The sequence below is a fragment of the Dendrobium catenatum genome, unplaced genomic scaffold, assembly GCF_001605985.2.
Source record: "Dendrobium catenatum unplaced genomic scaffold, ASM160598v2 fragScaff_scaffold_55, whole genome shotgun sequence".
Taxonomy (NCBI): domain Eukaryota; kingdom Viridiplantae; phylum Streptophyta; class Magnoliopsida; order Asparagales; family Orchidaceae; genus Dendrobium; species Dendrobium catenatum.
The window spans coordinates 568940-584805 of NW_021318517.1; the positions used below are offsets into that span (position 1 = coordinate 568940).

A 15866-nucleotide genomic window follows, 5' to 3' on the forward strand; every position below is an offset into this window, starting at 1 on the left:
TAAATCGATTTTTCATATGGTTTTCTATAGATGAAAATCTTTCTTCCATGGTAGCGTACTTCTCCACACCGGTTTTGAATTGCTCCTTCTTGCCTTTCAACGCTTCCATCTTCTTTGTTTCCATTAATTGGATCTAGGCTCCAATTGCAAAAATAGCGAAGATATCTTATTTTTCCACCCAAGAAAGCATTTTGATACCAATTTGATAGGAAGTGGATGCAATTTTAGCAAAACCAGATAATGACGCCAGAAATTTAGAAAGAAGAAAACAAGAACTTTTTTATTGAAAAAAAAAATTAAGAAGAAAAACACAAGATACATTTGGATCTTCAATTTGAGTGGAAGATCTGGCTCTCCCAAATAGAGCCCACTCAACCTAAGCAAAACTAATTTAAGCAAAATTAAGCATAAAAATTGAACCATAGGATAAACAACATATTTAAAGTATACAAAACATAGTAAATTCTAAATCAGTCCTCTCTCAATTTCCTCCCAAATTTTCCCTCTTCAATTAGGAAATATCTGCTAATTAACCTCCTCCAATTCAACCCCCAAATCTTTCAAAAAATCTTCTAATTAATCTCCTCCAAATCAGCCCCCAAATCTGTCTTCTTCAATTAAGAAATATTTCCTAATTAATTTCCTCTAAATTAGCCCCCTTTAATTAGGAAACATTTCATAATTAATCTTCTTCAAATCAGTCTTCTTTCCTTATAAATTTCCCTCTCCTATTTGAATTCAAATAGGAGATCTTTTCCTAATTAATTATCTCCTTAATTCCTCTCCTATCATAATAAGTTATTGCTTTACTGGGCCCCACAAGGGGATCAAGCAGGTTCTACCCCCTCCACTACCTGCTAGGCCGGTCGGTCCAGCCTCCCTTGGCATGCAGCTATAACAGAAAATTACATAGAATTATATATGCTTTTACTTAAACAATTGAAACATAACATCAAAACTTATAATTTGTTCATAAAAATATGATGGATCATTGATCATTTTTATTAGCGATAAATCACTGTAAATTATTTGTGATACAACATTGTAGAAATAAAGCTTATATTATGCTTATACAAGAGTATGTATGAACATCTCAATGTTGACCATGGACCAACCCGACTAACCCCAACTCACGATCTTCTCAGATGATGCAACTCACCTCCCTAACTTCCACTCACGATACAAAAGCAAACAACCGCTCTCCTCTCTCAGGCCATACGACCCTCACTCACGATAGAAATAGCCCCGCTCTCTTCTGTCTCCCTGAAGCATGTAGAAGGAACAGCTCTTTCTGCTCTTCTGCTCCCTCACCTACATGAGCCGACCTCCTACAATTTGATCCTAGTCGCAGCCCGCTCGCTCTTCCATGCTTGATCTAATTAGCCCAGACCTCCCGTCTCTTCCTCTGCATGCATCGAACTCAACCGCACATAATCCCTACCCTGACCTGATTCAACCTCTCGACTCCCTTTGTGCTGCACAGAAGCCAAAGAACCAAACTCCACTTGACTCTCCCGTCCTCTTAGCACCTCACTTTCCCTTGCGTCCCCGGAGCGGCTCCGCCTCCAATCATTACCCCGATTCGAAATTCGATCATTACTTCATTGTCAACAACATTAAATAAAAATAAATGTATAAATCTCTTTATTCTTTGCTTGCTTAAATGATAATTACACTTTTAACTTGAAGATCTACGTCGTTGTATCTTTGATATAGCGAGGAATATTTAATTTGAAGACCTCGCATCATTGTATATTTGATTCAGTCGAGAAGAATTCAATTTGAAGACTTCGCGTCATCGTATCTTTGATTCGGCTGGAAAGATTGAAAAGGCAAGTGCCTCCCAACCTCCCTTCACGGGGAGAGAATGCCGGAAGACTCAAAATTTTATCACGATAATTGGACTTCATTGCATTTGCTAGTAATAACGGTGAGTAAATGTGGAACCAAATTTCTCGTCTTTTTTTCATTCGCTCTCATATAATACAATAATTTTGATATTTGATTCACATGTACAAATAGGTAAAAGTAAAAGCAAAGTTTTTTGGGTAAAAATAAAAGCATGATTAATGGGTGGTTTGAACAACGGCTGAATCTTCATCAACTTATTATTGTAATTAAATATAACATTTAATCATTTTCTTAGCTAATTAATTTAAAAACAAAATTTTCAATAAAGTTAATAAAGATAATATGAAGTTTTTAAGTTAATATAAATTTAATTAATTAATATTAATTATGGCTATATTAATTTTATTATAATTAACATAATTTAAAATCTTTAGTGATTACTAATGAAAAATTTGATTTTATGTTTCTCATAATGTCTTAGAATTGGGAAATATTCTCGTTGTTTGTTTCATTAGATAGAATTACTAATGAAAAAAATTTGTGGCCATTTATACTGATGGTTTGGATTAAAATAAATATCTATTTCAATTTTAATATAATTTTTTTTTTTTAATTTCATATTAAAAATTACTTTAGAATATAATAAAAAAGTTTTAATCTTAATAAAAATATAAGGACATATTTCTACTCTGGGCTTGGTGCCTTGGTTGGGCATGTTAAGTCAAAATTCACAGCCAATTTCGCTCGCAAGTAAAAGGCTAAAACCAAAACCCTCGTCTGTCCACGATCCACCCGACTCCGAGCTCTCCCCGGCGGCGATGTCATCCGTCTATCAATCAAATGGCCTTCACTCATCCGATGCCGGAGCCGGCGGTGGCGATGATGACGTCACCTCTATCGCACCTCCTTACATTCTCCGTGAAACGCTAAGGGGTCACAAGCGTGCGATCTCATCCGTTAAATTCTCCCCCGACGGTGCCCTAATCGCTTCCGCCTCTGCCGACAAAACTGTCCGTGTATGGTCTTCTACATACCTTTCCCTTCACGAGGAACTCGTCGGCCACGACGAGGGCATCTCCGATGTGTCCTTCTCATCCGATTCACGCTACGTTTGTTCTGCCTCTGATGACCGCACCGTTCGCATATGGGACGTTGAGACCGGCGTTCAAATAAAAACCCTAACCGGCCACACCAACTACATCTTCTGCTGCTGTTACAATCCGCAGTCGAATATGATCGCCTCCGGTTCTTTCGATGAGACCGTTCGAGTCTGGGACGTGAAATCGGGGAAATGTCTTCGTGTTCTCCCGGCTCATTCGGAGCCGGTCACTTCCGTCGACTTTAATCGGGATGGATCTCTTATTGTTTCTGGCAGCTTTGATGGGCTCTGCCGGATCTGGGACTCGGCTACTGGACATTGTGTAAAGACCATCATTGATGACGATAGCCCTCCGGTTTCATTTGTGAAATTCTCGCCTAATGGGAAGTTCGTCCTTGCCGCTACGCTTGATAGCACGCTGGTATGATCTCTAATTTTTTCGCAATGATTGACAATTTTATGTTGCTATCTGACGAAGATATTTGGCCCGCTGCCTTTCGAAGTTGAGTGATTCAATCTATGATGGGTGGTACAAATTACCTCATGCTGATGATTCACTCTGCTATCTTGTTCATTGCCCTTCATTCTTAGTATTCCTCCCTCTCACGGCTCCTCCTCCCTAATAACCCATGAACGCACATTGCATATTCCTTTAAAGTTTTAGCCTCCTTAGCAACATCACAAACAATATGATTTTAATGCTACCAAGTTTCAATAACATTTTTGGTTTTCTTTGAACTTTCTCTTTCCAACGTGCAATTGACTTGTAAGTAGAGCGGGTTTTTAAAAATTTTAAAGATTATGGTGGTGATCCAATGAAAAGTACCACTCCCTTTTTCTTTGTTTGGATTCATTCCTTACATTTACTATGAAAAAAAAAGGCTTCTAAAATACTACCCCCCAAAAAAAGCTCCCAAACATTATGAAAGTTCATTTTAGTCTAGATTCCTTCAAGCTTTTAAATCATTATTTTATCATCATTATCTTCATGATGGAGAAGTATATAGAGAATAAGGAGAATCTATATATGATATTTATTGATTTAGAGAAAACATATGATAAAGTTCCAAGAGAACTGCGAACTGCTATGGAGAGTTCTAGAAGAGAAATGAGTTAATAATGCTTCTATTCAAGTCATTAAGGATATGTATGCAAGAGTTGTTATTTGTGTTCAAACATGAGGTGGTTTGACCAAATATTTTCCTATTTCAGTTGGATTACATCAATGATCAACCCTAAGCCCATATCTTTTTCTTTAGTTGTGGATGTTCTTACTAGACATTTGCAAGAAGTTGTATCCTGGTTTATGCTTTTTGATGATGCTATTCTTATTGCTGATAAGGCTAGAGAGAGAGTTGAAGGTTGACTTGAATTATAGAGGTCAATCTTATAGTCTAAAGGTTTTTGTTTGAGTAGATCTAAAACTGAATATATACAGTATAATTTTAGTAGTAATAGATCTAATGGAGTTATTGTAACTTTGAGTAATCAAGTGATTAATAAGAGTACATGTTTTCGATATTTTAAGTTTATTTTTCAGATTGATGGTGAAATAGATGGGAATATTATTAGTAGAATTCAAGTTGGATGGTTGAAGTGGAGGAATGCATCGGACTTGTTGTGTGATAGAAAAGGACCCCCTCAAACTTAAGGGAAAATTCTATAAGACAGTGGTGAGACCTGCAATGCTTTATAGTGCATAATGTTGGCCATTATAAGAGAAGCATAATATTAAGTGTTTTAGAGATGAGGATGCTCAGGTGGATGAGTGACTTTACTCTTAAAGACATAATACGAAACAACATATACGTGAAAAGGTTGGAACAACTTCCAGTGGAAGATAAGATTAGAGATAGTTGTCGTAGATGGTTTGATCACATAAAACGACGCCCTTCCAATGACCCGATTAGGAGAGTAGATGTATTAGATTTGGCTTATGTTAATAAATGTAGAGGTAGAACTAAAAAGACTTTGTTAGAAAATATTAGAAATGACATTTATTTATTAGATTTAAATGAGAACTTGACTCTTAACAAGATACAACAGTAAAAAAAGATCCATGTAGACGATCCCCACATAGTGGGATAAATATTTGATGTTGTTATTTTTATCTTCCTATCATTCGTCAATCATTTTTCTCTATTTTCATGTGTTTCAATTGCTACCATCTCTGTTGGCTATTACTAACACAATGAAATATGTCCAACTAAACTATTGTACACTTATACTAAGTATATTTTGAGCAATTGAGCACATTTATGGTTGCTTTTTTGGCATTGTTTTTTTTTTAGACGTTACTTGAAGATAGTTATATGATGGTTATTGTCTATAGGGGTGTTCTATGGGCGTAGGGAGTTGATGTCAGTCATTGAATGGAACTCATTGATGGTGACCATACAATCAAGATGTGACATTGATGAAATGATTAACAATTGTTTTTTATTTAAATATTTTTTGGTTTTGTTAGTTGGTGCATTAGGGAACATTTTTAACTATACTATTTTAGTGTTTTTAATTGATTTATTCTAATTATATTGAATATTGATATTTATGTAATTGTTCATATGCATTTTTTGATTAAAAGAAGCACCCTAGGGATTGTTATGATTTATTTTAGAGTTGATTAGGATTCTCTCTGATCATATCTCAAAGTTTTCTCTCTAATTCGCCATATCTCATGTCTCCCTTGATTCTCTCTCACATTTATCTATCTTTGAATTTCATGTTTGCTTCCCTCTCACACTAGTTCTCGATTATGTGCTACCCTATTTTTTCTCAATTATGGCTCCCTTCATGTCTTCCACATCTTTTCTCTCTTGCCTCTCTTACTCCTTACCTCCCTTGACCCGTCGTGTTTTTTAGATCTTGGCTTCCTCTCTAATTACCATCTATCGCTATCTTTTCTCTCTTACTACCTTCCTCCTTCCAATCTTTTTCATTTTATGTTCTCTCACAATTCATTTATTCGTATTGCGTTTCATAGTGAAATACAATCTTATTGGGAATTAATATATTGGTGACAGTGAGGGATATGTAGGGGTGTCAATTTCGGGTCACAGGTCGGGTTTGTGTCGAACTTGAAACTGACCCAACACTATTCGGGTCAACTCGAACCTAAACCATTTTTGCAAACGGATTAGTTTTTCAGACCCCAACCCGACTTGCTTCGGGTCCGGGTCAACCCGAATGACCCGGGACCGACAAAAAATTGCTCGTTTTCAGGTAAAAAAATAGGTTAATCTCCAATTTTTGGGTCAAAATATGGTCAATCTCAGGTTTCTCTGTCAAAAATGGGTTTTCAAGTCAATAACGGGTCAATTTCGGGTTACTGGGTCAACCCGAACCTAGGGGTGTCAATATTTGACCCGACCTAAAAATTTTGGATTCGGTTCAATCCAAACCGGGTCAGGTTCGGGTTAGGGATTTCGACCCCATTTGTAAAATCGGGTCAGGATCAGGTTGACCCGGAAATTCGAAAATAACCTGGTTTGACCCGTTTTTAATTAATTTAGGAGGATTTTAAAAGATTTTTATGAAATAAGTAAATGATATTTCTAAAAAATAATAAACATTGTTGCCCAAATTAAATTAAGCTTGATTTATTTTAAATTGATTGAAGTAAATCTTATCTTAATTTGATTTAGGTTTAAATAAATTGAATTAAATAAAAAATTTTTAGTAAAACATTCCAGAAGCGGGTCGGCTCCGGGTTCGGAAAACCGACATGTTTGCAAAAAACAGGTCGGGTTCTAGTCGGGTCGAACAGTGTTGGGTCAGTTTCTGGTTGGACCCGAACCCGACCCGTCACCCGATTTTGATAGCCCTACCCGAACCCGACCCGATTTTTGAAACATGTTGATTTGCTGAACCCGAACCCGACCCTTTTCGGGTCCGGGTTGACCCTAACACGAAATTTTCGGGTTGAGTTCACGTCGGGTTTTCGGGTTTGTCAAATATTGACACCCCTAAGGATATGTGATTAGGAAACCAATATTAGTCATGGGTGAAAGGAATTGTTAACATAGAGGTATCAGGAGTTGGGGAAGACCACGGGAACTAGAAAGGGCTGAGCTTGAATGAAAATCAAAATGAGAGAAAGGAGGGGAGGGGGGAGAGGAAGTGAAAAAGGAGAGAGTGGGAAATGCAGTATGAGGATAAAATCTTATAAGTCAAAATTTGAAATAGTTCTTCAATACATCATGACAAGCCCCGATGTCCCGTTTATACATAAACATACATACGAATAATTATATAAATATCTATGACCAAATAGAAATAAATCGTAAAGGTATATGATCAATAGGCTTTCTACTTTCTAGACTATGACCCATGTATTACTTCATAGGGTTTTTTCTAGTGGATTTATAAATAAAACAATTATAAGCAAATTAGGCACAAGAGTGTAGATTTCTATTTCCAAATTATCTCCATCATGTAATTGTATCATGTTCATAAGCTTTTGGTGACAACTCCTTTTTTCAATTTATCTAATGGCAAAAGGTCGATGAGAGCTTCAACTAGGTTTCAAAAAAAAATTCATGAGGTTTTTCTTAAATAACGGATAAAATCATATCTGACACAATAAAAGTGGGATGACTATGAAGTGAACTAGCTCTTGAAAGAGAAATTTTGCTGTATCCGATTGTTGCCACTTGCCAATTATAACATGGAAAATTGTGTAATATTGGCAAAATCTATCAATAACCACTAGTATAAAATTATAAATGTGGCTAGTTTTCTTTAACTCCAATATGAAATTCATGTTACTGTCTTGTTATGGCATATAGGCAATGGAAGCTTGACACTACCCATAATCATGAAAACATTTTTTCTAGCAATGACCAATGAAACATTTCCTTTATTAACCAAGTTGTTTTCTGATATCCTATGTGGCCAACAACTCCTTCAATGTGCAACTCCAAATAAGGAAATCTTGTAAAGTATGAGAAATGCATAACTTGGAACCTTTTAGAAGATTACTATAAGATTGCAAAATTTAAAACTAAAACATTACTCTTACATAAACATAACCTACTTTATATATATGATGAGTATTTAATTTCTTTGAATTGCAACTATTTTAGAGCTTTATGATTAGAGCGTGTCATAATTATCTTATACTAATAGAACTATTATAAGAAAATATTGTATTAAGTAAAAGTACATCATAACTTATCAGATTATTACAAATAAAACATCATAATAAGATTCCTATACTTATGTGGACAACAAGCTACCCTATTTTTTCTCTATTAACACTACAAAAATCTACCATAATCTGACCTTTCATTATTATTTTACCTTTACACAACAAGCTTTCAAATCACAATCTCAAGCGACCCTTGCATATTATTTCGAGCATCCTAAGCTACCCATAGATTTCATCCACATTTATCCCTTCACAATTCATCTTATTAAGCATGGACGGTTGGATGTCCGCATCACATAAGCTCCATCTAAAGTTAGCCACCAAAATAAGCCCAAAACCCCATAGGCTGCTATCTACCTTCCCAAAATCTCAAAAGCTATTGAACACTTGTAATAGCTTCCCATAAATCTCCTATCGGCAAATAAATTTATATATCTACATCCTTCACTTCGAAGCCTACCCACCACAATGTAACCATCTTGTACCTAATGTGCACTTCAATTAGTAACAACCACTTTGGCAATAAGAATTCTTAAAATTTCAAACCCCTCGTAGTATCACTCATTGAACATCATGATTGAGATGCAGCTCATAGCATGCCTATTTTAGCAGATGCTTCATGCTTCACACAGGGAGTTTAGTTTAATGTCATTTTTTATTTAATACTTTATTTTTTTTTATTAAGTAGTTTTTTGATTTTTTCAGTGTAAGAGTGCAAACAATAATTTTTTTTTTTGTTTAGGAGGCAAATTGATTAACTAGATTTTCCTTTTTCATCAAGGGTTTACTTAGTTATAGGGTCCAAATCTCCTATGGGCACAAACCCATAGAATTAATCACCTCTCCGATTCATAGGAGAGAACTCTATATTGTAAATTTCACTCAGCCCATGCATTTAAGATTTTTTTTGGTATTTCCAAGTCTTTGAGGGAGAGGTTTGGTTAACCTTTTAACATCCCTAGGTTCCGTTCTTTGGATGTACTGTGGTTAATAAAACTTGGTTATAATGGAGCATTGTTTATGGTAATGCAACTTTAAATTAGGGAGTTTTTATGTTATAATCATGGACATCGAATTATTGAACTTGATGTGACCAAGAACTTGAAGTCAATAAACTAATTATAACTTCTGACCAAATTTATATTTCATGGTTTAGTCCAAGATCTACCACACTAATTAGAGCACAAGCATTCACTTTTTGTCACTGGTCATCATAATTGTTGAATTATTGCTTGTTGGTTTTTCGTTTGCTTCCATCAGAGCTATTTGCTTCTTAGTTCTACTTAACACTCTCTTTCGTCCACCGACTTTCTTATATGCTTTTTGGATTTGTTGCTACCGACGTCCTATATGATGTATAGACACGGACACGATGACACATTAATTATTAAAAATATAGGACACAGACAAGGTTTGAACATGACATTATAATTTTTATATATTAAAAATAATGCATATAAATTAAATAAGCATAATGTTAAGAATAATTGAGAAATAATAAATCATTTAATTTGGATTTGTGTTTAAATGATTAATATTAAGATGCCAAGAGTCGGATGTGGATTTCGTGCCATGTATCGAGAGGGGAGAAGATAATGTTGTCGAGAGTCGGACATCGATTTTGAGACAACGTTAGCCCTCAAAATCAAGATGGTGTCAGTCATTAATGTTGAGATGACGTTTAACAAAGATGAGATGTTGAGATGGCGTGAGGGCGTGATTATGGGTGTAGAAATTGCTACCGTTGATTGTCAATGTCATGATAGCATCATACTTTAATGTTAAGATGATTTTAAAACATTGATGTTGTGATGACATCAGAGAGATGACACATGTGTTGTTGTGAAACTCTTGTCATTAATCGTTAGAGAGAAATGAAATGGGAATGTTCGAGGAATGAGATATTGAGTACGAGCAATTTATTTGGGGTTGTGGAAAGAAAATAAGAAATTTAATTTTTATTTTTTAAATAAATAAAAATTTGAAGTACAAACAATTATGTTTAAAAAAATTTCATAAAATATTTTACACGTGTGTCAAATTGTTTTAATATTTTTTTATTGGACACGTCTTTGGCTTGTCTGAGGTGTATCATGTCCGATACATGTTTGATACAACATACCTCTTTGAGGAGAATTATCGGTGCATCATAGCTGGCGTCATTAGCTCGCTCATAAATTTCTTCTCGAGAATGTTTCTTGGTATATTCTCTGCGCAATTCTTAGTGCTTCATCCTCATACTCTCTTTTGTCTATCTTTCGATGTGTAGCTAATATTTTAATTTCATGTGTATTATTTATTTTTAAGTATTCTTTCATCATTTCATTCTGATTCGGTCTTTGATTTTTTTTTCTAAATGTCTATAAATTAATGTTATTGAATGTGTCGTTATATTTGTTGAAAATTTTTCTTTCTGATTTGGTTTAAATTTGGTTAATTAAATGGCTATTACATGCACGTAATATATGTAGATATGATATACATGCCACGACGCTCCAATTAATAAAAGCACTGCAGTGCCTTTTATTTCATTTCAAAATCTTGTGCATCCCTTCGTGATTAAATATTTGAGAACACTGATTCAAATATCGGAAATTTGGTTAACAAATTGACTACTAGTTCTCCCAAAAGCAGATACTTGAATTAACAGACTAATTAAAGTTTAATCATGCTAATTAAATTTAAACATAATTAACATAAAAAATCAAGTTTGAAGTTAGAAATTGAGGCTTAACTTACATCCATGATTAATTAGGAGAACTTGACCAGCGTTAATCTCATAGAATCAGGGTTTTAGTTGACTTAATTATCCCAGTGTCTAGTTAATTAAGAACTTTAAACATTAATTTTTGGATAAACGCCAGGCTGTTGTTATAAAGTCACCTAGCCTATTTTGTAATCGTATTATTTATATTGTTAAAGGTGAAAACTGCTCCTGAATGCTACCTAGAGTTTCCGGTGAGTTCCGTCTTCTAATTTACTTGATAAAGTTTACCCCTCGCTGAGTGATCTCGTTTTTTTCTTCTTCAGTGCCCTTCATCCCTTAGTAAACATCCTATAACCGCCTTTTCTCTGTTCAAGCAATCCATGATTGTACCCTTTTCCCTAAAATTTTGGTAACCTCCCTACTCCCTAGGTTTTAGCTGGTTGTAGTAGTGCTAAAGCATTAAAAAAAACAGGCAGACGCTTGTAGTTGCTAACGCATTTGATTTTTATGAAGGTTAGGATGCCCGTAGCATTAGTGTTAACGATTTCTCATTCTCGACTTGATTAAATTCAAACCAACATTACTTTTAATGAAGGGAAGTTAAATTTACCAAATATTTTTTACATGTGATAAATAATTCTATGCTAAGTGCTTGGAGATTTGTATCAGTATTTTCTTACGGAAGAGTTTACATTTATATTATGAAGCTTTGATGTATTTATAGTTCCAAGAAAAATTAAATGGGAAAGCATGCTAATTTGTTTGCTTTTCTGCAATATAAAAAAAAACACTTTTTCCTTGATGCATCATTCTGCCATTGAAAATGAAGCTACACATAATTTTGAGTAGAGTTTGTCTACTTCATTCTCTGATTGATAGTGTTCCCGGTAATTTACCAAAGAGGAACATCCATCTTTTCAAGGCTTACATCCAGGTGCTTTTGCATTAGAAATCAGTGTATTTATTCAGTTGTATATTTTAAGGAATAAAAGGCTTGTTTATAAAGATCAAGGACGCCTTTCTCACTTTTTGTTCTCCGAAGTTGAGAAAGATTTCCTTTGATGCTTAGCAACTGAAATAAAAATGAGTGACTCATTATGCTGAATTTAAAAGTCTGATCACAGCCTATAATTTTGGAAAGCACATGCTTAAGATATACTTTATTATTCCATTGTTTTAATACCACATTTTTCTTGCTTGGATTTGTCCGGTGGGGATTGATGAAGGGGATTTATCGTTAGTTTGTTAGATGTAAATTTTTGGGCCATCATTCATCATGTAGCATCCTTGTTGGAATCCATTTTGATACTTATGCTGAGGTGGATCCTTTTAAACAACCTCCCTTCCCCTTTCTCTTTTCTCCAGTCCTTCCATGCCTTGGATGGAAGTTTTGAATTCTTTCCACTTTTTCCCCTGTTAACTGATCCTTTGTAATTTTCTTCTCCACCACCACCAACAACAATAATAATAGGCCTTTATCCCATTACGTGGGTTGGCTATATGAATCTTTTTTGTCTATTGTGTCATATTAAAAGTCAAATTATCAATTAATTATAATAAAAAAAAAGATAATTTTTAATACTTTCTAATAAACTCTTCTTAGGTCTACCTCTACCTTTCTTAACATTGATAGGGATCTAATGCATCTACTCGCCGAATAGGACCATCGGAAGGTCGATGTTTTATGTGACCTAACCATCTAAGGCAACTCTCTCTAATATTTTTGCCACTAGAGCTACTCCAACCTTTTCACATATATACTCGTTTCTCATGTTGTCTCTACGTGTAAAGCCACTCATCCACTCGAGCATCCTCATCTCTTCAACATTTAACTTAATTTTATGCTTCTCTTTTAACGACCAACATTATGTGTCATAAAGTATTGCAAGTATCACCACTATCTTATAAAATTTTCCCTTAAGTTTGAGTGGTACTTTTCTTTTACACAACAAGCCAGAAGCATTCCTCCACTTTAATCATTCAACTTGAATTCTAATAGTAATACCGTATCTATTTCACCATCGCTTTGAATAATAGATCCTATGTATCTAAACCATGCACTCTTTTTAATGACTTGATCATCCAATATCACAATCCCACCACTAGATTTATTACTATTAAAATTGCATTCTATATATTTGATTTTAGATCTACTCAAACAAAACTCTTAGACTCTATGATTTTCATCATCTCTCTCTCCTATATGATCAACAAGAAGAATATCGTCAGCAAAAAGCATACACCATAATACATCTACATGCAAATGTTTAGTAAGGACATCGATCATCCATGACTAAAACCAAAAGATATGGGTCTAAATGCGATCCTTGATATAATCCAATTCAAATAGGTAAGTACTTGGTAAAATCACCTTGTGTTTGAAAGGAAGTAACAACTCATATATACAATCCTTAATGACTTGGATATAAGCCTTATTAACTCCTTTCTTTTCTAGAACTTTCTAGAGCACTTCTCTTGGAACTTTATGATATGATCTCTTTAAATCAATAAATATCACATGTAGATCCTCTTTTCTCAATATTTCTCCATCAAACTCAACAAATATATACCTTCCATAGTTGACCTACCCAACATGAATCGAAACTGATTTTTGTGAAACATTAGGAGTGTATACATAAAATCAATTCACAGATATTAGAATTTTTCAATCATGGCTCCAGATGGATGGCCTATTGAGTGCGTTTCATGCAATATTCCTACCTTCTAATACAAGTCTGTTGGTCTTGTTTGGTTTCTTTGACTAGTCATTTGTATTCCATCATATGGTGACCCAACTTCAACATTTTGTCTGGGACGTTATTGTAAGATGTCCTAGTGCTTTGCTGCTTTATCCAGCATTTTAGTTGTTAATTGTTGCTAATTCCTTATTTCAATCTACAATTCTAGTTGATGCAATTGGACTGGTGTGAATGCCCTCACACTTAGTTTGCTTTGGAATTACTTGAGGTGACTATCAGGATAATAGTGATCATTAACATCAGTCTAATTTCAATCTTGCAAGGGCAGCTTAATGAGTGTATCTTTGTTCTTCATTTGCTTTATGATATACTATCTTGCATGGCACTTGTTCAGTTGAATCCTAACCTTTCTAACATTTACATAATAGGACAATATTTTTTTAGTAGTTCTGAGGCCTAAGTCGTTCACTAGAATGACAAGAAAAGCCTTATTGTGTCACTTCAATTTTCTCAACTGTGTTTGTTTGATTTCCCTTGCACATACATTATGTCCATCTATTTATGTAGCTCAGTTAATGAAATTTTAAGGCTTTGTTCATTATATCCATAGATTATGCTTAAAACTTAGTTCTAAACAGACGTCGGGTGAAATACAATAGGCCCTATGGAAGGTGAAGACTCCTAAGCGTATACAACCAGGAAATAGATTGACCACGAGCATACCCACAACAATACGTGAGAGTGAGGTTGGAACCCAAAGGAGCATCACTCTGTCCCTTTAGGGTCTATAGAACCTATAATAGGACCCAATCATATGAGGGTGACAATGCTCATAAAGGAGAGTCAAATTTTCTCCCGTTTTTCTGTCTCTATGTTTTGGAAAGAGAGGCCAGGGCTCAAATTCTGAAAATGCATTCTCGCTCTAAATGTCATCAACAAATCCTCTTTTGACTAACTGATTAGTCATCCAGAATATAAATTAGTAGATCGAGATGCTATCATCAGGAAGGATTGTGCTGTCAAAGGGCAATGACATGCTTGTTAAATACGCTGCAATGTTAGCTTCTCTTTTGTGTGATGACGTTGGATCTTCGGAGTGATGTTATGGCGAGTGAGAGATTGTGTTACCCCTTGCATTCTTCTACACCTACTTAGCATAATAAGAAATAACAAAACTGAGCTAAATGAGTCCGTCACAAAGTTGGGGTGTGGCGCACGTTTTGGTGAAGTGTAGGTTTTGCAATCAAAATGTCGGGGGTAATGTATTATGATGCTCCTAAATGTGAAAGTGAAAAATATAACTGATGAAAGTATATATCTATAAGACCATTTACAGAACTTGCCAGCTTGAACTGGAAAACACTTCCATCAGGGAACTTGAAGATGGCTCTAAAGTAAGGATATTCAGTAACCAATATGTGGATAAAGTTTAGTATACGACCACACAATATTTCCTGGATAGAGCGAATGAAAAAGATTAAAGGATAATGGTGGAATGGTAAATAAGAAGATCATTCGGATCACCATTCCTGATGATGGCGAAAGACCTTTCAGGAAAGCATTAGACAGAGCTAAAAGAAAACAGCCCTTTAATGAAAAAAAAAATGATCTCTTGGATTGAGTACTTCCTCATTCTCATGATCCATGTTTTTACAACATTGATTCTGCTTGTAATCTATATACCATAATGTATCGTTATGATTTTGACCTCATCTCATCATGCATACAAATCTTACAGAGACTATGGAACTTCTCAACTGGAAAATTTTTAAAAACGTATACGGGGCATGAGAATTCGAAGTTCTGCATTCCAGCAACTTTTTCAGTCACTAATGGCAAGTATATTGTCAGTGGTTCAGAGGACAACTGCCTCTACCTATGGGAACTACAAACAAGAAAGGTTGTCCAGAAACTGGAAGGGCACACTGATACCGTCATTGCCGTTTCTTGCCACCCATCCAAAAACATGATTGCCTCTGGTGCTCTGTCAAATGATCGGACGGTGAAGGTATGGGTTCAGGACGATTAATTGTAGGCTTAGTCATTTTATGGATCAGTCATGTATGAAATCTATTGACCAGTCCAGATTGTTTATTTTGTGGCCTTATGCTGATGCTGCTTGCCTTGTTTTTAGCTGGAAGTAGAATGGTCCAGCTGCCCTTGCTAGTTTAGCATTATTGTAGATGTACGTTAATTTGCACAACTATTGTAGATTTATTTTAAATGCAGCAAAAGAAGCTTTCTACAATTGAATTGTATTGTCCTGTTGATTGTCATTTGATTCTTCTTCACGGGAGATGTTTTTCTACATTGTCTATTAGCTGGAGAATTAATCAGCATGTGTTGTTTGCTTTGTGATTT

At 35.0% G+C, this 15866-nt stretch overlaps 1 protein-coding gene across 1 annotated transcript; it reads left to right on the forward strand.

Annotated features, from left to right (window-relative positions):
* The first annotated feature begins 2609 nt into the window (after positions 1–2609).
* On the forward strand, positions 2610–15858 carry LOC110113132 (COMPASS-like H3K4 histone methylase component WDR5A). Its single transcript, XM_028695055.1, has 2 exons — positions 2610–3371; positions 15244–15858. Exons 1-2 carry the CDS (start codon positions 2670–2672, stop codon positions 15532–15534), a joined length of 993 nt encoding a protein of 330 aa, XP_028550888.1. The 5' UTR covers positions 2610–2669; the 3' UTR covers positions 15535–15858.
* The last annotated feature ends 8 nt before the right edge of the window (positions 15859–15866 follow it).